At 40.8% G+C, this 23,014-nt stretch overlaps 1 protein-coding gene across 7 annotated transcripts in view; it reads right to left on the minus strand.

The window, feature by feature from the left end:
- Positions 1–23,014, minus strand: part of LOC119149818 (SAM and SH3 domain-containing protein 1-like) — a 570,327-nt gene that overhangs the window by 40,946 nt on the left and 506,367 nt on the right. For 3 of the 7 annotated variants that reach the window (XM_037391571.1, XM_037391576.1, XM_037391575.1), the window contains 6 exons: positions 21,865–21,915; positions 21,705–21,754; positions 11,158–11,198; positions 9,555–9,641; positions 8,179–8,294; positions 6,447–6,548 (listed from right to left, as the gene is read on the minus strand). In XM_037391571.1, coding sequence (XP_037247468.1) covers positions 6,447–6,548; positions 8,179–8,294; positions 9,555–9,641; positions 11,158–11,198; positions 21,705–21,754; positions 21,865–21,915 — 447 coding nt within the window. The remainder of the gene's footprint in view (positions 1–6,446; positions 6,549–8,178; positions 8,295–9,554; positions 9,642–11,157; positions 11,199–21,704; positions 21,755–21,864; positions 21,916–23,014) is intronic. The other 4 variants (XM_037391572.1, XM_037391577.1, XM_037391573.1 and 1 more) reach the window with 3 other exon arrangements.

Raw genomic sequence — 23,014 nt, forward strand, 5'->3', positions numbered from 1 at the left:
ACTGAGCAAGGCTTTGTTCCAATTTAATAGCCTTGGTCTCAGAAAAGATGGGGGCAGGGAAACCACATTATGGTTTACAGCATCTCCTGCTGGCTGATGCTTGCAGGGAGAATAGGAAAAAGCTGTTACCACTGTCCCCCACCCTCTAGGTAATTAGCAGAGAAATCTGGCAGCTGCCCAAGGGCAAAAAGGTATAAAAAAAGCCAAGTAATGTGTTAGAATGAATATTAAATTAATTGCCTTCCCACCTTCAACCCTCCCAAAATACATGGCCAAACATTTTGCAGTAAGGTCAGTCAATACAGCTTGCCTGAATGCAGTCAAAACAGAAGTGGTTATGAACACACTTAATTACAATCATGGCCTGTGCATTACTGTAAGCTCTCTTCTCTGAGTCATGATAGCAGGCAGATTTTTCTCAGAGACCTTACAACAGACTAACTACATCCAGTCTTCACACCCGCAGGAGCAACTCCTACTGGCAGTAGGCAGGTTTACTCGGGCTGCATTACTGACAACTGCTCAGTACAGTCCTGTAGGGACAATGTTTACTGCCACTTGGAACACATATCTAGCCAAGTTCTGTCTGATACCATGTCTTACATGGTAAATAATACTTAAAGTAGTAATATAGCTGTATTCCTAAATAAATGCATTTCTTCTGTAAATTCTAAAGTATTCTGGGAAATTTCAGACCAAATAGGTAAAAAAGTCCTTACAGTGTTCTAAAAAAACAAATAAACACATTGATGGTCTCTTGCTCTGCTATCATCACTCCACAGCACTGACCTTACTTAAAACTTTGTGTTGTGTCCTGGGAACTGTAATGATGATTTCATTTCTATCATGAAAGTATTTGTATTACGATACCCATGGGAAATCCTGCTCTTATGTATGGACAGAGAGCAGGGAAAGATCGTTAACAAAACATGCTGTAATTCTTCTGCTACTAGCTTTCACCGAGAGGTACTGGACACCGTCTCTGTGATCAGTGGAAAAGGATGGTAGAGCCAGCAATTCCCAAGACAGGTCCCTGTAGTAGGCACATACCATGGGAATTTAGCACTATCATTTTGAAGCCATGTCTTATTTTAGGCTCTTTCTTCATCACAGATGCTACTAAGCACGGGACAGAATTATAGGAACTTGGACAGTAGTAATAAATACACCATCCAATGCAACATGGCACATCAGTACCTTTCAGGAAATCTTAATAGAAATTGAGTCACTAGAGCATGCAGGTCCTGGAGCAGGGCAACAAGCTCACCAAGAACTGAAACACAGAAACATCCTCTTCCACCCTTTAGCCTTTCACATCAAAAAAAACCTTACAAGAAATGCTAAGTTCTGTGATAACAGCAAAAACAGGGCTAACATAGTGCATAGCTTCAAAATGCTCGAAGTATCCATGTTGCTTCAGTTTAAACACTACTGTTCAAACTAAAAAACCCTCATCATAAAAAATCCTAATCTCCACTGATAGCCAATGCTGATTCCCAATATGCATTGACTTTAAGCTCAGTTCTAAGAAGTTAAATTCACTATAGCAAAAGAAGGGCTTTTTCCTCTGTACTGTAACAGCCCTGTAGTACGAGCAATAATAATGTCAACAAATGGTTAAACATTTTAAGAATACCTCAGTAATATGAATAAAAATAGATTTAAAAAATGCTGTATTTAGAAAGCATCCACAATCTGAATCACTGTAATAAAGTATAACCCTGAATAATGTAGATTTGCTGTAGTTACACTTAGATTTACTCTAGCAGTAATCGGTGCTACAGAGGTTATAATTATTTCTTTTCTTCCTACTCTCCACACTTACCAAACAACACAGTAATGACTGTTGTTAAGTCAGAGAAAACTCTATCAGACTTCATAGTTTGTTACAGTCAGCTTTACACCATAGGTAATACAACCCTGATTCAACAGCTTCAGCATCTCTCGGATTGAAACTAAATACGACCCAAAGTCCATTCTCATCTATTATTCTGCCTTTGACACTAGTAGTAGACAAAACCCAACACCAGACATCCTTTCAACTTTTAGCTCCATTTAATGACTTGTTGAATGAAAACATCCTCTGGAAATAACACGAAGAACAGGAACAACTGAAGATTATCTCACTTCAGCTAGAGCTGTTGCTGTGTGGACTTCATTTGCTGCTGTCTATTACAAAGCAGATTGACAGAAGATGGAAGAGAGAAGCAATGCGAGGGGGAGTTTTCCCCAGCATCAGACTCATGACAGATGCAGATGTGCACAGCACACCTCCAGGTCTGCACAACTGCTGCTACTGTCCTCAGTGAAAACAAACCGGGTTTGTTTCTTACTGGTAATGGTGCCATGCTGACAGTCCTGGGTAAAGAAGTATTGGGAGGGCAGGGAGGTAAAACAGCACTGTGGGCTTCCCACTGCCCACCTGCAGGCCATACTGTTGGTGGGAGATGCTGCTTTTGTTCTCCGTGCTCATAAAATTTACGGCCTCTCCCCTGAGGCTACTAAGGCTGCATGTGGTAGGTGGGGAGGTCTCGGGGGAGTGCAGTACAGCTCACTGCAGCACCCTTCAAACGAAGGCTGGCTGCGCTACCTGAAAGCTCACTTTAATGAGCTCTGGATGGTTGACCATTATCTGCTGATCAGAACTGAAACACAGGTGCCTGACAAGGCAAACAAAACAGTTCAGACCAGATAAAATTACAACTTCCTTTAACTTGTATCTACAGAAACTGTCAGCGAAGTTAATTAGTGGTTTGTTTCAGTGGCAGCACATATATGATACACAGTTCTGTCAAAACCTCCCTTCTGCTTCTCTCTGTTCCCTCACTCCTGCAGCAAACATGACAACTGGCACCAATTAGCAGTCTTTCAGCAGAGGGCACAGGAAAGGATTCATACTGGTTTCTCTTAATGCTGGTCCTCCAAGCTGGGCTGGAGCCGTACCAGTGGGGCTCTGAGGACGAAGCAGCCCTGTTTCAGATGAACTGAGAATTTCATCCCCCAAAAGTTATCAAGCGAGCTTCTATCTTTAAGAAGTATAAAAGGCACCTCAGTGTAAAGCAAGAATGTGATACCATTTTGAAGTCCTCTCTTTCCCTGGACTTTCTGATTCCTGAGGACAAACAGGCCCTTATCTAAAATCCAGAAAAGGATCCATTTGTAATCTGCACCTGCTTTACATCCCAACACTTGGCACAAGGCAATGAAAGCTTGTCTAGTGTTACTGTGCAGCCTTCATTCCAACAGAGATGAAACATAAATATTCAGAAATAAATTTAAAAAAAAATGACGAAGCCTTTTAGACTTTTGATACATCTGACTAGAAAGAAAAACAGTTTCAACTGCATTCCTACATTAGCAAATAAATGACACGTATACTTTGTTGTGAAACAAAGGGACCACAGTAGTGAGACTGAAAGCTACAAACTGCTCTAAAGTGGCACAGAACCAAGTCACCTACTGACTTGGCAAGGCCTTTGTTTGTTTCCTTCTTAAGAGCAAACAAACAAGAAGTACAATTAATAGCACAGCAATAACATTGGGCTGTTTCTCTTTGGATACTGAGATGATGACCTGTCAACCCTTCGATCCTTTGTAGGTAATCTTTAGGGTTTAGTTTTGTAAGGGTATGAAATGCAAGTTTCCATTTCAAGCTACAGTAATTTAAAAGAGGAGGAGCCGGAAAAAAGAATCCTTAAATCAATCTTTAAAACGCGTTAAGGATCAACACCAGGGATGTTAGTCATAAACACATGATAGCTATACAAATTTTAAAAAAAAAAATGGCCTTTTTTTTTTTTCCCCTGGAAAGGAAAACAACAACCACCAATGATATTTGCCCTTCAGATGTTATTTTACAGGTGGCTGTTCTTATTATGTGGGCAAAGCTGACTTGAAAGCAATGGAGTACTTAAACCCTTAGAACACTCCAGACATTCTGCCTTCATTTTTAGATTCTCTGATTGCAGATTCTACCTGGATTTTTTTTTTTTTCCTTCCTGAAATGTAGTCATTGGGCAAAGTCATTCCACAAAAACTTAGTGATGCATCCTCCCAAGTCCTCCTAGCTAGCAGCAGGTCTCTCTGCCTTTGAAGACAAAATGAGAAGGGAAAAAAAAAAAAAAGAAAAAAAAGAAAAAGCCATTATACTAGTGTCTCGGTATCTCTTAAATCCCCAACGTTACCAAAGAAATTTATAGCAGATAAATAAAAGATTAGTCTTTTCTTAAATTCCCTCAATCTGCAATTCTCTTGCAATTTGCTTTCACAATTTTTGTGTACAAAATGTTTACAAAATGATCAAGTATGATCACAATGTTCCATTAAAAACAACCTAGTAACAATTTGGCCATGAGACTGAAAGAAACAGAAATCATAAAAAAAAAAAAAAAAAAAAAAAAGAGAACAGAACAAGAAGAGCCATTGCCCAAGGAGTTTTAATTCAAACCAGGATCTTCACTTTCAGTGACTCATATTTTCAATTACTTTCTGAGGTTAGAAAGCAGTAGGCTACCTAACAGGACAATTTTAATACATGGAAAAATATCTTTGCTTCATGGCTTCTATAAAATGAGTAGGGTAGTTATAAGAATCATACAAATGGCACTGAAAGTCAAGCCATTTGGCAAAGAAAGGGCTTGAAAATAGACTCATCTTTACGCATCTGAAAAGCTGGTCATTTTAGATTATAGAGATGTCATTTGGCAAAATAGTCTGGGTGAACACACCCCCTCTCTCTAGACATATCTGACACTTCGCACTATTTGGTTTTCCCTCTTGTGTGGCAATTATTGCCCAAAGTCTTTCACCCCAGTTAAGTCTAGTTTCTTTCTTGTACACAAAAAAAGAAGCCAAGCTGACGTTTGTTCTAACATGAAGTTTTGTTTCTGTGGATAATCTACTCTTCCCTTGAAGGCAAGCAGTTTCACACCTTCTGTTAAATGTAACCAGGATAAAAATTAGGAGCAAGGGCAAAATCTTGAGAGGTAACTACAAGAATGGAACACAAACCCTTCACTGAAGTTAATAGGAAATGATTCAAATTCTACCAAAACAGCACAGAGAGGCAACAGAGCTCTTGGCAAAAAGTGTAAAGATGGCTTAGGAAAATAATTTCAGAGAAAAGGTGCCAAGTCATTCCATTAGGGAGGAAATACTGAGTCATGTTTGGTCCTCAGAGGTATACACAGCTTTCAGTAACTTCAACACAAGAATAAACCGCTATCAGTAGATTTAAGAGAGAAATTCAGTATCCTGAGATTTAATCACAGTACATGAGAGTTTTGAGGCTTTTATGCTATAGGTACCTTAGCCAAAGGCTTTAAGAAGGGCAAGTTCAAGCTATAAATACTAATGAGGAAAAGATCAGGACATCTTTCAGCTGGCTAAACAATCACTGCACAAGAGTCAGGATCTTTCCTTCTCTGTTCTTCAGAGTATAAGGCAACACCAGTCCCCTCTGCTCACATCTAACTAAAGATGGGCATATTTTTTTTAACACAAACAAGAAAATCTTTCTGCACCACAAAATATTTCAAACATCTCATAAAATGACATACCATTCCTCTTTTCATTCAGGGAGGAGAAGCTATCTGCTGCAGTTAGCAGGAAATTCCACTGACAATAAAATCAATCAATCAATCAATGGTCTCAATAGCCTATGATTCAATTATATGGGTTACAAAGAGCTTGGATTTGACAGCCAAATGTGTTCCTCTCTAAGATTTATCTGTGAACTTTCAATTAGAGAAATGAAGTGGAATAAACCACTCAGTGAAAATGAAGATATTCGGAAGGAAATATTAATTAGTTCAGTATGGCACGACAAAAAGATTGTCTGGTGCCCATAAAAGCAACAGAAGTTACGCAGCTCAGAAGTAAAAACAAGGGAGGAAAGCTGCCTTATTCCTTATGGGTCTGGCAAAAGCTGCAAACTCTCTGGGCTGAGAGTTAGCAAATCCAGAGATAGAACTTTGTTTGAAAGCAGTAGGCAGCTAGGGCTTAGCCAGCCCTCATCTAGAATGTATCAACAAGGGTTAGGAAGGCCTGAGAAACTCTGCTACTCAGTTACTGTGAATCAGCAAAGTAAAATAGTTCCCTCTAAACAATCTAAAAAACCTCTTGTGTGCATTTTGGAACACGGGCATTTTTGCCCTGGATCACTTGTGCTTCTAAATCTCAGTGACAAAGGGCCAGATTAAAAAAAACAGAAAAAAAGAAAAAAAGAGAGATTATACAATAAAACCATTAAAATTCTATGACAACAGACCTTGAAGATTTAAAATCCATGTTAAAAGATTTTCTGCAGACAGAACATAGCATCACAAGGTCAAATGATACATTTGCTATTCAGGAAATCAGGTAAATCAGGATATTTCTGTACTGCAGTAAAAGGATTTAAATATTAAATGATATTGGAGAGCTATATCAGAATGACAGGTACTTACATTACAATTGGAAGACCCATCAAATGTTGAGTAAGAAGCATCAGGCCATTCTGTAGCATCTACAGTGCTTGACTGCCTGTGCTGGGCTTCATATTCCTTCAGCTGAAATTTGAAGAGACAGAACATTTTCCAGTGAGAAGCAGATATCAATCTTCATTAAAACAGCAAGAGTTAACATCCTTTCAGGATTTTCCCCCCTCCCGTATCATTGTGGAACTGGCAAAATCAGAACTTTTGCACTGCATGTCTCACTTGTAATTTGTTCTAGAATCAGAAGTTTTAACGGTGAGTTTTGTTTTGTTTTGTTTTTTTCTTAAAAGGAAGTGATCTGTAAATACTGAATTTTGATGAACAGTCATTGGTAAAATATAAATTACATATCCCCATCTCAGAGGCAGAGTTTACAGTGGACAGACTAAATCACAACAGCCTGCCAATTTCCTTCATAAAGAAAATGATATCAGTAAAGACTAGGAACCATCTTTTATTATTTTAAAACAAACAAGCATCTGTCTTGTTTTCCAACAGAAGGCTTAAGATGCAAAGCTAGTCCTCCTAGAGTCAAACTGTTGAGGGGAATCACCAAGAACTGAGTTAGACCACTAGAGGGACTGGAGGGAAACAGTACCAGTACACATATGAACCATACAGACTAGGTACAACCCTCCTCCCACGAGATTTTTATCAGCAGAAAAGTAAAAGAATTCCTAATATTGCCACCAAGCAATGTTAAAATTTTGCATTTTTTTCGTTATATGATTCCCAGAAAAGCAGTGTTTTCTTCAGACAATAATTTTCTATTTTACAATAATTATTTCAAGATGTAGCATGCCAGTACAGAAATCTGAGTGCCAACTCATGATCCAAATCATATTTTCTGCACCTCTAATGAAGCCCATACAGATTACCCTGTGTTCCATCACAGTATTTTGCACAAGAGTACAAAATCAGAAGTGGTGTGGAAACTTCAGCACTGAGCTTTTGGCTCCTGAGCAATTAAAATCTTAGCTCTATTGCCGCACAAATACAATAGCTTACATTTATTTTTCTTGTGGTTTATTAACATTTAGATTTTGTAAAGAAACACTTGTGACAGCCACTGTACTTATGAAAAAAAACATCTTTTAATGTCAAATGCCAAGAACAGCTGAATATGTTTTCTTAAAGGCTATTAAAACAAAACATCACCCTTTTGGCCAAGAAACAAGGAAAAAAATGTAGCTTAAATGTTAGTATTTTTTAATGGTTTAATGGATGAAAATGGGAGTCTTCTTCAATCAAACTGCCCTTCAGCCATTAGCAGCAGGAAAATAATAAGAAACTAATTAGCCAGGCTCAGCAAACCTTGAAGCATTCCTTTTAACACTTAAACAAACCTATGAACATACAAGGCAAATAAAGGCTAGTACAGGTGAGATTCCTCTCCCTTACTTCAGATAGCTGCAATGAAAATGTCTACACTTGAGATTAGCACCATTTATTGCCAATGAAGAGAAGCAAAAGCTTTTAGGATGCGATTAATTTACCATGCACTGGACGTGTACTTTTGGTTGAGCTAAATCTCACTTTTCCCCATAAACTAAGGAACTGCCGTCTAATTTATGCTACCTAGTGTGATGGGACAAACAGGCAGGCTTTCTCCCCCTTCTATGTGTTCTGAGCGAATGAAGACTCCGAACTGGTATATCCTAAAACCTGTTTTCAAGGAAACTGGAGTATGTACATATCATACCCTAGCAAGTGCTTCCTCAATGGTGATCATCTTCTCTTTGACCATCATCATCAGCTGGATCCGCTCCTCATCACTCATCGTGATCTCACTGGCCACGTACCCTACATCCTCTCCTGCTGGAAAAAGCACAGAAATAACAAACACATGTAAGAGGTCACGCACAGAGTGGGGTACACGGAAACTGGGTTCTACCCAGTGCTCTGAAATTCGGTTGCCATGTGGATCTGGCTGGCCAGAAACAGACTGTCCCCAGAGCAGACTCATAGTATGATTTTAAAGGACTGAATGATTTGGAAGTAACTGAACAAGAAAAGGAAGTAAATTAGGGCTAGAAAACGAAGTCTACTTCGACTCTGAAAGCAACAGAGCATGATAAGGAGAAATAAAAAGTGACTGTCATCACAATTACAGTTATTGACCCTGAAAGACAAGAATCAAAACAGAAAGAGCTAACGCCAGAGAAGTCCTGCACTCAGCCCTGAGAAATACTGTAGTCAGCTGCCAGAGCGGACAGGAAGCCTTTTCAGGAACAGTGTGCTGGGCCCTTGCAGCTCTCTGCTATGGCCTGGCCATGTCCCCCAGATCTATCCAGGCTATCTAATTGGTCACTGAGCTGGCACAAGGTGCTGGATGTATTGGGGCTTTCAACTCCAGGACCTGTCCTTTTGGTATGCGCTTGGCATGTCAGCGTGGACAGTTACAAATCGCCTTGAGAGCCGGTTAGGACCCACATGTCCATGTGAGAGTGTAAATGTGCCCCTTTTTGACCTCCTAAGCGGGTTCCTGTCGTCTTTCAGAATCCAGCTGAACAGAGACATAATGACATGGAGAAGCATGTTTGCAACACAAGAATCTAACAGATACACGTGGGGAAACAGAAATTTTCTGTATGAAGGGAAATACTTAAAGCAATGCATAGCTGCACCTTTCAGAGAAGAACTAGAGAAAGATGACTGACAGTTTAAGTGGCATCAATCCTGAAGCAAACAGGTCAAAATAACCAAATGCCCAAGAAAGAAGAAACATCCTTCCAATTAAAACAGATCAGCATTTCTTTCATCAAGTCAGGATGTGCAAAAACCCCCGTCTTGTTCATTTACAGATACTACTTACAAATCCATATTAACTGCATAACTTTGTGCATGTGCTGTCGCTGACAGTCAGGACCGAAGGCACCCCAGCCTCACGTCTGCACTCCTGTGCCCTCACAAAATATGACTCACTTTTCTGAGCCTTGCCATGATGACCCAAACCTGTAACACTTCAGATTCACAGACCCCCAACTGCCACACGGTTCCAAATGTATTTTACTCCTTTGTGATGCTGGCTCCTTCTATTTTATATGGTTAGGTTGTGTGACCTTAAAAAAGGTTTACCTTTTGAAGTCTGCCTCATTAGACTTTTCTGGTTCTTTCGGAAATTCTGCCAAAAAAACTTATTTTTCTTTTTCCAGTCTGCTTTCCCTGAAAGAAAAGTGGGGAGGGAGGATGACGGGAAAGGGAAAAAGAATTTCAGAAAGAAACATTAGTTAGTGAATGCTAGAGAAGCTTTCAAGCATTAAGTTGTACTTTCTAAGTCAAAAACAAGAATAAAAAAAAATCTCAATTTTTCTGTTTTTCTTGATTTATTCTGTACTAGAACTATGCTGACGTAGCTATTTCAGGGAAATGCACATTCTTTTATGATTGCCAATGCTATAGAGGACTGAGATAAGCCAGTAACTTACGTATTCTGAATTATAAACAGAAAATACTTTACATTCATTTTGATATCTGTTCAGTTGATAATGTCAAGTCTGGAAGTGGTTTTGAAGTATTTTGTTGGTTTATTCTCTTTAACTGAACCACAATTATGCAACTTAAGCCTAGCTTAAGATAAGTCATTTTCTAGTATGCGTGTGCACATTTATACAGAAAAGAAATAGTTTACATATATATAAATGCACACACACATGCACACCCATACACACGCACATTCTGCTACTTGGCATGAGAAATTTTATGAGACTGTCAGCTACATCTGACTCTTGCTCTTGGTATGCCTGGACTGCAAAAGGCTAGGTCTCCATGTCCATTAGTATCAGATCTACATATGGCTTGATGGCCCAGAATTAAATACTTTGGCTAAAAAAAGAAATGGGATCTGGCTCAAAGTAGGGCATATATCTCTGTTCTGTTGAATTAACCAAGGCACATGCTATAAAGTTTATGCCACCTGCAAGAGAACACACTGTGCCTGATCTGGTAGAAACGCTACTGATAAAGAGTTACTTCATCCCTCTGCTTTTGAAAAATTAAAATGAACACAGTTTACACTCTGCCGCTGAGCTTCAGCATGTGACTACAGTATTTTGGATCTCACCCTAGAAGACCTAGAGCTGGGTTTACTGACTCTCAGAAACACATCTTAAGTTTTAACTGTATGGAAATGTCTCTACAAAAAACATTACACACATACCGCACCCACCCCCTCCGCAAACCTCTCAGTTTTTCTTTTCCTCTCCAATGAGCAAAACAGAATTTGTCCAGAATTGTATCAGCTCAACTATTGTTAGGACAGCAATATGAACTAATTATAGTAAGTTTAAAAGAAAAAAAAATGAAAGACAATGAAAAATACATATTTAAGATTGCAAAGTATTTCAGAAACAAAGGAAGACACTCTGGATGATGAACAAAAAACAGAAACCCCAGTTATTCACTAGTGGTGGCAATTTTCACAATACAAATGGATAGGCTAGTAGCAATCTAACATGCAGACATTTGAAATTCAATAGAAGTCAAAAGATGCGTACTTAACACATGACAGTCTCAGTGATCACTGAGGCACCCAACATCCAACTTAAAGCTGCTGAGACTCACCCTCCCCACACACACAAAGGCTGCTGACTTCTGCCAGCATTGTGTTTACTCAGCTCTTCACATCCCAGAACAAGCAAAACTCAAAACCTGTTCATGAAATGAAATGAAATATACTGACCTACAGAGCCTTCTTCCGAACTGGATTTATGAATGGAGAGTCTAGGACAAAAAAGAGAAATTGACTTACTGATGCAGGCTTCTCACATTTCGTGGGAGCTGTCTGATTACAGTAAATTACAGTTTCCACACAACCTATCATGAGCTGTTTTCTCTTCCCTTTTCTTCCCAACACAGCAAGTTGGAAACAAAACCTGGACCCACTCGTCTGACCACAGTAACTGAGTTCCCCTCTTAAAGTTCCTCCTCTCCTTAAAAAAAGGAGAAAAATACATACTGACAGAAACTCATGGTTAAGGCAAAGCAGTCTAGGGATCCCTCAGAAAAACAATTTTTCACATACTTTCCTCCTTTCCATTTGTAAAACAGTAATTTGGCTGCCTTAGAAACTGCAGCACTGGGATGCTGTATTTATTTAGCTGTGTTAACTGTTTTCAGCCTATTTGTTTTTCATCGGAAAATGCTTTATAAATATGCACTCATTACATTTTCAGAAGCCACTGTGGGGATGAGAGGAGTAGACACAGAAAACCAAGGTGAAGAAAGCTTGTCCAGACCAGTGAAGTGTGACCACAGATGACTGGAGACTACAGCTTTCTCCTGAGTCCCTTCTGTGTGCTTTCCCAGCAGTGCATGCTCCCTTCCTCAAAAGCTAGCTGGAGAGACAGAACATGGACTTTACAAACAACCCACTAAAATAGTAAGTAAATCTTTTGTTCTCGGTCTTTATGTTCATTGAACCAGTTTTCCATAATGGATTCCAACTCAGTGCCAGCGGTTCATTGTGGGATCTCTGATGAGACAACATCACCCCGCTTCATTGCCTTTTTTTTCCTGTTGGTATAAATGGAGCTAATAGAAATTACCAAATCTTGGGCTATTCTTTGAAGCCTTTCTATGGGAATCGCTATGTAACCAGGCTGTGCCAAGCCAGTGAAATGACTTCTGTCAGCTTCAATGGCTTTGCTGGAGGCTCCAAGTGCAAAGCATTGCTGCACAGTGTCTTTGCTGAGCGCTTGGCCCCACGACATGACAATGCCCTATTGTGCGGTGACTGTACTGCAGCCATGCAGAATGGAAACATGCATACCCCAGCGTACTGAGAAGACCTCAAGCCAAATCGTTCTTTGAATGAGGCCATATAACAATACATGTTAGCCATACTCTTGTTGCTGTCCACAGGGTTTGCACAGGCTCCTTGCGTTTTCTTAGGTCCCCAGAAGAGGGCAATGAAGAGTTTTTGATCAATTCAGTAAAACCACTTAAAATTTTTAGTTCAAGCCAGGTCAGAGTTTAGAAGATCTAAGCAATTACTGGCCAATGTTTCGTAAGCATAAAAACCATGCTCATCCATTTGCAAAGACATCATTGAAGGGAAAATGAGACAGTATGAAGTTTCAGTTTGATTTAGAAATTCATCTAGACAAGGAGAGCTTGGCACAGCAGAGCTCTGAATTGTAACTTCCTTCAGCCTCAGACTGATTAAAAATTTAATCCAGTACAAACTGAAAACTAATTGAAGCAACCAAATTTCAGATTTGCATTGAACAAGACTGAAGGAGACATTTAGTATTGTTTTCCCTGCTGACAAAGTTTACCCTTGAAAGGGAAAAGTTAATGATATAGGTGATACACCACCAAACATTTAGCTTTTAAGAAGCGTGAATAACAAAATACAAACCACCCCATACTTTCTGGGTAAAAACTCCAGCAAAGCCACTGTCAAAATTTAAAGACTTTCAACAGGGCCAGGATTTCATCCAGACACTTAAAAACTTTACTTAAAAGTAAAGTTGTCAGCAAGTACTTTTCTAAATAAAGGTAAATCGGGTAAAAAGTATGTGGACTTGTACAGGGAGGCAACCAAATAAAAACAAAGCCATGTTCCCATTGGAACTGACAGAATGAATCCACTACACATTTTGCACCCGAGCATAAACGTCACCCATCAAGCAGTTATTCTATTTATCTTAAATGAATTTAGTATCTGTGAAACGCACTAAATCACCACCCTTAGAAAATGAAATCTGTCAGAACTCTGCCTCACTAGTGAAATCAGCCTCGAAGCAGAGAGGCAGTCTCTTGTGCTCTTCAGCTCCAAATCCATTTTAATCCTTTTCTTCTCTTGGCGCAGTTGCTAACAACGATGCAAGTACATAGCAGGTGTAGTGGTAATGCTTGTGATGTGGACATCTGTTCACTGGGAATGAGCCTCAGGCCACCAACTCATCACATGGAGGCCTCCAAGGAAAGGGAAGAGCAGTAGGAGCAAACTTCTGATGTGCCTGAGCTAGGGGGTGTGATGAGAAGAGTAGGATCCACAGCAAGCAGACCACCTTCTCATTTATAACTGATTTAAGAACTATGCTGAGTTTCATCAGAGGATGCAAATTCCAATTATCATTTCATGCATTCCCTAAAGAGGAAATCTTCCATGCCTGAGCTGACCTTGAAAATGCTAACAGCTGGCCTGAAGAGATGGAAATGTCGGGAAAACTAACACATAGAGCCTGATAAGGCACCTGCTTTTTAGTTCCACCAGACAACTCTTGATGCTTAAAAATCTTCAGTGAAATCAATCAAGCGTTTTACTTCCTAGATGTCTGGTGAAAAATTCCACAGTATCTCAGAGTCGATGCATGTTTGATTTGCCAATTACACTCTCTTACTTTGTTAAATCTGCAGCTCCTCTGTGAACGTGCACTGAAAGTGATTTGTGTTCTTCCATTCACAGACTGATAACTTGTACTGAAAGTTAATGATGCAGTGACACTTGGCAGAAGTTTCAGCACTGTGTGTCTGAAAGGGAGCCAAATGCCATTACTCCACCATGGAGGCCTTCATTTTTGTTGTGGTCTGATGTACAACTTCATTAGCAAGCTTTCACATGGAATGTACTCTGTCACAGCATATAGCAGAAATGTATGGGTATGTGTTCAAACAAGAAGGAAGAAAAAAAGATTTATGGCCAGAGGGAAGGAGTACTTTCTTATCAACCCATAATCTGCTTTTAAGGGAGTGCTTGAAAGACAGAGCCCAGACCTCTTTGACAACAAAGGTCTGGACATGAGGACTGCCTCTGGAGGGCACTTCTGGTTCTTCTTTTGCAGCCTGTGGGTTTTGTATGAACAATGGCAAAGCCAGGCATCCAAAACTGTCTTTGAATCTATCTTTCCATAAAAGCGCTGCAGTGGGGATGACTTTGCTATACCTAAGCAATCCCTCCCTTTTATAAGTTAACTCTTGAATCCTGGAGGTAGGCTCCAAAACTTGGAGCGCAGGGAAGAACCAATGCACACGTTTGTATCACAAGCCAACTGAGAATGTATTATATATATAAATATATATAAACCCCATCTTATTATTAAGATGGGTTTTAACTAGGCTGCATCGAGCTACTAGGCTACAGCTCCTCCTGTTAACACCGGACTGATTCTGATCTCGGACAGTAAAGCACCAGTGCTTATCTCACATACAGAGTGGTTGATTTTACAATAGACACAGTCATACGTGCCTTGAGACGAGAATGTGCTGGTACACTGCAGAACTGGGAAAGGAAACAAGTGACACCATGTGCTGCTTTCATGAATGCGCCTGTTGATTTTTGAAAGCTCATCATTCTCAAAACAGAACAAACATGGGAACTGAGAATGATGGGATTTCTGATGGGTTTTTGTTTCAACACTAAGTATTTTAAATGCAGATGTGCTTTAACACATGGCCGCATCTCATTTACGGACCATAAAATCCACAGGTGCATAGATAGCACCATCTGATAATGAAATCACTACTGTTATGATCTTCAATAAACTGATAGTGGCCCTCTTATTCCTTTCCAATGACTATTTATAGCCCATTGAGGAAAATGCTTTGGATGGGACTTTCAATCTACAAATATTATGCACATTCATAGCAGTGAATAAACTGATGCAAAAGCCCATGCTGGCTCTGCTGCAAAGCCATTTGGTTATCTGCGTGCATTAGAAATGGCCCAGTCACATAATTAGTATGAAAAACTGACAGACTTGTAACTGCTCCTGACTGAATACAAGATAATTTATCTAACCAGAGCTGGCACAGGGAAGAAAATGAGCCTTTAGTATTTTTATCAAATTTGCATGAACCTGAAGAGAAAGCAGGCCTGCAAGGTTCTGACCTTGCTGGCACCAGTGTGAGAAAGGGACCAAAAGCAAAGACATTTCATTCAATTATCTTCTCATTAGGTTTCCATAGCAATGGCTCTTTAAGCAGGTCAAAACTTTCTCAGTGGAAACAAACACTGAGCTGCTTGCGGGCCATGTGTGTGTATGTGTGTTTTCTACCATTACCAGCACGGAAGCCACCACGTTTGGTCCCACAGGCTCGGTCTGGTGACTGGCAGCAGGCAGATGGGGCTACGTCACAAATTTAATAACTGGCCGGTTGGTCCCAACCAGGAGGCAGACAATTGCCAGCTAAAAACTCTTCGACAGCAAGAGCAGGGCCCAACGTACTGCACGCAATGCACCCCTGTTCCACATTCGTGGCTCACTATGTGCCATGTCGACTAGCTGCAACAAGTTGGACTTTCTCGTGAAAGGCACCCTTCATGCTTCCTTGTACAAAATTACCAGGCTTGAAATCTTCTCCCAGCTGCTCAAAGGCGCACTGGTTTCCCTCCTCACGTGTCCCAGGCGGTGTTTGGCTGGCCTCTCACTCCCATTGTGCGGGTTATTGTGGGAGTTTCCTGCCCTACTTCTCTTGAGGAGGCTGTTTAAAGGCAGCATGAATAATTTGGCTTTGACTAAATCAGGCCTCAAACAAGTGAAAACAGGGCCATACACATTCACTGATTCTTTTTGATTCCTGCAAGCATGGGGTATTAAAAACCCCCTATCTTAAATGCAGACATCTCAAATACAGCAAGCTCGCTCTTCTTTTTCTCCCAATATTCCTTGCCATTTTTAAACTATGCAAAAGGAACAATTTATTCTGTTAGTAATTAAGCACAGCTTTTAGCATCCTTGGTTTGGGGGATTTGTTTGGTTTTGGCTTTGTTCTTCTCAGTTTCTGCCCTGTCTCTGCCTCACGTCCTCTGTCAGATCTGCACTCCTCTTTCTGTGCAGATGAGCTTACAAATACCTGCCAAAGTTAATTTGGGCACTGTGAGAAGTTGCCAGAATCAAACGTGATAGAATTTAAGAACCCCCCTCCATGACCTGGAGGGATAATTTAATAACCTCCTGCATTCAAAGTCTGACCTGCAGTTTGGATGCTGCAGGGGAAGAGGATTAGGAAATCTAGTGTTAAAAACTACTGGCACAGGCCAGTAGATTACTGTACCAGATGGGGCAGAACTGAGCCTTGCATGAACCCTTTTGCAAAACCAAACCATTTTTAAAGAGGCTGCTGCTTTCACTGAAAATCACTGTGGAAGATGGGAACACTGAACTGCAGGCACTCTCCCAGCCTTAGGCTGATTTGGAGTTCAAGTTTATACTACAGGACAGCGACTGGCTTTACTATAGCACGTCCATTACAGAAAATCCTTAAAAACTGGTTCAGTCAATAGTCTCTCCTGCAGAGAGGACAGTGTGCAGATAGCAGCCACTTGTGTTGTGGCCTCACTGGTTGCCTGCTAACGACCTCAGTGAAAGCCATAATGCCTGAGCAGCCTATAACTCGTCCTCTGACATTCCCAACAGAGATCTGGCTAAACTGTAATGTGTGAGGAACTTGGTTGAAGATGTATGACATCCTGCACACACAGAGAGGACGACAAAGAAATTCACTCTCGGGAGCAGCTGAAACACGAGTGTTGAGGACACAGCTGCCAAGAGGCACAGCAGCTCCCCCATGCCAGGGGAATGCAAAGCCCCTGAGCAATGCTGCCCTGTGCTGCCTACACCCCACATGTGCGTGCTTTTCTCCAGCACCTTCTGCTCAAAAAGTCTGTTTCTGCTCAACTCCCTGCTCTGGCAGAGTCTGGGATTTAGGAGTACAGGCTGAGGAGTACAGCAGGATGAATTGTGGCACTCAATATGAAGTATGACCATTTACTTGGTCAGGAGCATGCTTGAGCGGTACAGTTCAAGGAACAGCAGGTGATTCATGTAGGAGGTGACAATTCGTAACACCCACAGCCACGTGAAGGTGGGGGGAATGTCTGTGAAACACCAGATACAGCCACAACTGTTACCTCACATGTTTTTTGTCCTTCCTTTCTCTAGCAGCTGCAAAGAAAAAAAAATTATATAGGAATGTCTGTACCTCATCCTATCTATATGAAGTGCTCTTGGGTCTCTCGCCCACTTCCTTCTCTTTCCTGGCAGTTGTCTAATACACCACATTTGAAACTTGCCCAGAAGCTGCTGGAGCAAACTGACAGCAAACACATCTATTTCCCAAGAGGAAAAACACACAACTTCCCCCCTGCAACATCCCCAGTTCTTCTAAAAACAGGATGAGAATCAGGATGCAGAAGCCTGAGTTCAGGGGACTGGATTTAACCTGGATTTCCTGGCAAACATGCAGAGCTCATCAGTCTGTCATGTAGACTTGAATGCTCAAAAATGGGAACAGGCTAAAAGCTGGATTACATTGTTTTAAATGCTCTGTTTACAATTATGAGAAACCCTGCTCAGTCCCTTGCCTGAGTAAACATCCTTGGGGTGTTGCCATCACTTCGAAATAATAAGGATTGTATATACAATACATCCCCAGATCAACATGGTATGGGGACAAAGATGCCATAGTAACTGCTAAGAACACATTTACTGCATATTTGTTACTTTGATGATTCTTCTGGCAAAACAGAAGTCACTGTGTCCACACATGAGCACCTGCAGTTCTGGGGAGATTTTTCTTTAAAATGAGTAGCATCACTGTCGTCACTTTGCTGAAGGCACGCTGAGAATCTGCAAAGTTACGCTAGCACCACAGCTGACAGCAAGAATGCAGTTTAAGAGATGGGAATCTTGGAAAGGGCAAGGAAAATGAAATTTATTATTAACAGAAGAAAGTTACAAGCATCTCCTTCCATGCTTTGTGTTATTTGCTGATTATACGACTCAGAAGCTTGACCAACTGTTTCAATTTACAGAAGGAACTCCAGTATGGCCAAAAAAACAAAGCAATTGTGAGGCAAAGTTTGAACAAACATAACTTTGTTTTATGCTGTTTATGGATAGCTTTTCAGGCCACATCAGTAGCCTTTGTTGTTATTTACATAGATCTCAGAGGCCTTCGCTAGAGTGAAGATTTTTCTCTCTTTGTCAGGATCAATCAAACCAAAACCATCTTTGGTAGGGCATTTATAATGCATAAAGCAGGTTCATATGTGCAGGTTTTTGTAGCTTCAACTAGTTAACAGGAACAGTGTTGTCAGTACAGGAAGGCTGTATTGCCCCAAATGCTTTTTGGAGGGACAATGACTTCAAGTGACAAGCAACTCTGCCTCCAGGCTCACTTAACCCCTTTTGCCTCCCTTCAGGCACTGCCACTGCTCCTCTGTGTTACAGCACATCACCCACTTGACAGAGACTTGTTGAGCAACTTGCTGGACTGAGGGCACCAGCCTATTTCACACTGGCTTTGAACAGACTGGGCAGCAGGGTTAGTAAGATTCAAGGCAAGACTGAACATACACTGCTTGTCCACAGAAACAGGATTTTTTCCTACCACAGACCACCAAGGCTAATCTGTTTTCAGTGCAGCGTACAGTGGAGCTCGTCAGGCTCTCCCTTCAGCTGGGCACCACAGAAATGGAAAACCAAACCAGGTTAAAACAAACATAGCTTCTTCCAGACTCCCTCAAAGCCTCTTTATTTCTGGAATCCCTCAACTCTGGCAAATTAAACAACGATTCAGGTGTGTTATTTTAAAACTTTAGACCTCAGTAGCATTAAGTTGCAGGGTGTGCAGGCAGCAGCACTGGGCAAGGGAGCTACCAAGAGCGACCACGTTCCAGCTGACTGCTTGCTCCCTCCTCCCTATCCCAGCACAGGCTTTTCCACCGGACTGCTTTTATTTTCCGAACCAACCTGCTCAGAACACCAGACCAGAAACAACTCACCTCACCCTAGGAAAATGTTTATATTTTCAATATGTAGAAATATAAACTTTTCTCGGGCAAGCTTTTACTTGAGCTTTAAAAGAGTACTCACAACAACAGAATTTTCAGCTCCTGAAAATCTGGTTGGCTATTCTGGGACAAATTTTTTCTTTTGTCCCCCCAAATCTCTTTCTGGGTTTCTCAAACATGAGAAACCAATGCACATCTGCATCAAGTTTCAGGTTCGGCAAACTGGAGTCTTCTCACAACAAAAGAACTTTTGTAAAAGGTTTACCCCAGATCATTCACACATTATGAGGGGGCCACAAAAGCAGTGTCCCCAAAGGGACAAGCTTTCCTGTTTCTTAGCATGCCCACACAGCAAATTCACATGAAAGCCATAAACTAAACACTGAACTCCCAACAAACCCTCTCAAAGGCCAATATGCTATCCTTCCCTGAAAAATATCAAATTCAACATGTTAGTAGCAAGTACAGACATATCAGATGGACTTGAAGTGGTCATTTTCCTGCAGGTCAATTTTATAAACTCTGACACCCTGGAAAATTCCAGTGATAATTCAGCTCTCCAAGCTAGAGGGATGAAACCAGCATTGAAGTGGCAGGCTGTCAACTAACAGCACAAGCTTATGTAATTTCAGCTCTGAATAATTTGTATAGTATTGAGTAGGTATCATTTATCATTTTCAATACCTTGCCCAATTAGTGTGCATCACATTGCCTTGCTTCTTACTCCATAAATATTTGACACAACCTGCTCTGTGCCTGTCTCCTATGTCTGATCAAGTTAATCATCTATGCCCTTCAACTGACTGAAAAATCCTCAAACAGGGCACATTCTTGAAAGGTCCACAAAAATCACAGGTCCCTTCTATGTGAACTAAGATAATGAGGTTAATTTCCTTTCAGAGAGGTAAATGGGCACTTGAGAATAGTCACTCAGAAGATGTTTTGTACTGTCTTCTCACTCAGTTATTTGTGGTACAACACCTACACAGAGACACAATTTAGGAAGCTGGCTAGAACTTGTAAGAGGAGTTTATTCCCAGCTGTGTGCGGTCCTCCTGAAAGGCCTTTATCTTATTATTTACCTGGGGTGAGATGATGATATTTACCCATGGGGAAGGTGCTTTGAGACTAAGAAAAAAGCATGATTACAGTATAACCTTGGAAGCTTACTTCCCAGGTTACAATCCCATCCACTTGGCACTTCTTGTTTCATTATAATGTTGGACAAGGAGGTATCCTTCAAAATACCTTTTCCCTGTTTCAATATCTGAAGCACCACTTTCAAACTCTAAGCCTTCTAGGCTTTCTCTGTTAACAGCATGTAACATGGGGGCAGTGATGGTATCCAAGGTAAAACTGACCTTATCTGTCTTAAGCTGTTTTGAAAAAGAGCATCTACCGCAAGCAAACCATCACTGCTTTCTCTCTGAGTGATGAAGACAGACAAGGCACCTCTAAAAGATAATTTATCACTTTCCAAGATCTTTAGCATGAACCAGCTTCCAGACAAGCTCACAGGAAGCCCCTAAGCAGCTTGGTCCCTATTGTACACCTGATTTCTACACCGCCAGCACTGAGGTGAGTCCCACACCCCGCATCCACCAGAGCTCCCTCTGGGACTGATGCTCCTACTGAACTAGCAAGAGCAAGAGAGGCAATTTCTTACAACCTTCCTATTACCATCCAGCATTGCATCACTAGAAGATATTCAAATGCAAGACTGTTAAACCTTACAAAAGCGCATCACATCACAACTGGATTCCACATACTCCCTCTGAATCAGTCCAGCTGGCACTACCCCACAAAGAGCAGGCAACTGGAAATACAGTGTCAGTTGTCTTCATGCACTGCTGCACGTTACCCTTAGCAGTAGGGATCCAAGATCTTAGGATCAAAGGAAGGAGGAGCAGAAAACAAGCACACACATTGCAGCAGGAGGTGACAGTAAACAGAAACCCTCTCAATCCTCACAGAGAGGTTTTTATTAAGGACTGTTAAAATTAAAGCTCCTTTTAACTTGGTTTTAAATACTTCATTCCCTTGGCACCTTCTTCAAAAGCACAGTTACAAACCCAGGAGTGCACAGGAAAAGGAAAGTGATTTAAGTAACTCTCCCTTCCCCTCGCCTATCTCTTTTTGGCTGCATTTAGGTCTAGTCACAGAAAGTTATTTTTTAAGCAGGTTTAATTTGTGGAGAGTGTGAAACCAGTGATGTTCCTAAAAAAATCACTACCAGTCATCTTGGTGTATGCATACCCTAAGCACTCACAGAGGGGAGAAAAGATAACCCTCACCTGTAAAACTCAAAATAATAAAAGGCCAAACGAGAACAAAAGAAGGAGCAGGTTCCAAAACAGGTTTCATTAATAGCGGCTGGATCTGAAACCTTGAAACACCAATACAATCGAAACTGAATTTACTTCGAGGAAAAAGAAAACACACAAATTCCCCCTCCCTCCTTTCTCACCTCCTGTGCCTTCACTTACTTTCTTTCAGTGTCGGGTGTTGATGTGGTGCTGCTTAGACCAAGTGACTCCTGCAAAAGAAGACACGTAGCAGTGAGAGCAGACACGAGAGCAACCTTCACCCAGTATCAAATCAAAGAACAAACAAACATGAATGGATGATCAAAATCAAAGTACTTACCTCAATCTGGGATCGCAGCTGTAGAGATGTGGGGCTGGCATCAGGTTTCTCCTAAAACAGAACAAATGTCAGGTCAATGAACTATCCAAACACTAGGAAGAATAGAACTTAAGGGGAGAAAAGGGGAAGAAAAACAGAATGTAGGACTACATCAAAACCATTCAAATGGGAAACACCAACCTCACCAGAAGGAACCACTTTCAGGATAAATTCTGAAATACTCCAGTAAAACAGTTAATTCTATCCTTATCACTGGAGAATATAAACAGAGGTAAAAATGCCAGACAGAAGTGATTCAAAACGAAATAGAAAGAGGAACGTTTTATTTTCACTAGATCATCACACAATTTGTTAGTTCAGTTCAAGTGCCATTTCCCAAAATTTAACTTCAAGAAGAATATACGGGGAAAATCTGGCATTAAAAGAGCATTGTTTGAGCTAAAAATACTGAGAGGATTCAGATACATTTCAGCAAGGCCAGTTTCTTGCACAGAAATTTGTCAACAGACCAGAGTTCAATGCCTTCCTTCAAACATCTAGGACATAACCACCTACCCCAGGACTTGGTCATTCAGGCTCTCTTTACAGTCAATGGAGAAAGACAGAACTCTTACAGAACAACTCGTTTGACAGGTTTCAGCTGCCTCAAGTTAGATGAGGCAAGTCCCACTGGTGATATCTAATTTAAGATTGCAAGCCAGCTGCCTAAAAGGCATGTACTATTAACGAGCCTAGCTGAAGCAGTGGGAAAACTCCAATTAGAACTGAGGAAGAAATTATAGTTGTCAGTACTGAGAACTACACTTTGCTGTGTGATCTGCATGTGAAACCATGGGGGAACCTATTTACGGTTAGTTTATTCTCAGCCAGCCCTACCCCAGTGAAGTTATTGCAAAGTAAGCACTGTAAGCCAAAGGCCATCGTAGCCGAGTAAGCAACCACAGTAGTATACATGCTCCAAAAAAATAAAAAAAGGATGTGGATTTATTTCTCAGCACTGGAGGTCTTTTTGTTCATGCATTCCTCAGTCTACATGTAAATCTCTTACATCTATGAAACTATACTTCCTATGCCCTTTTTTTACAGGAAGGATGACAAAACGTTCTTAAGATTTACTACAAAAAAAGAAAAGCAGACACAATTTTCTGGA

The sequence above is a fragment of the Falco rusticolus genome, chromosome 6 (genome assembly GCF_015220075.1).
Source record: "Falco rusticolus isolate bFalRus1 chromosome 6, bFalRus1.pri, whole genome shotgun sequence".
NCBI lineage: Eukaryota > Metazoa > Chordata > Aves > Falconiformes > Falconidae > Falco > Falco rusticolus.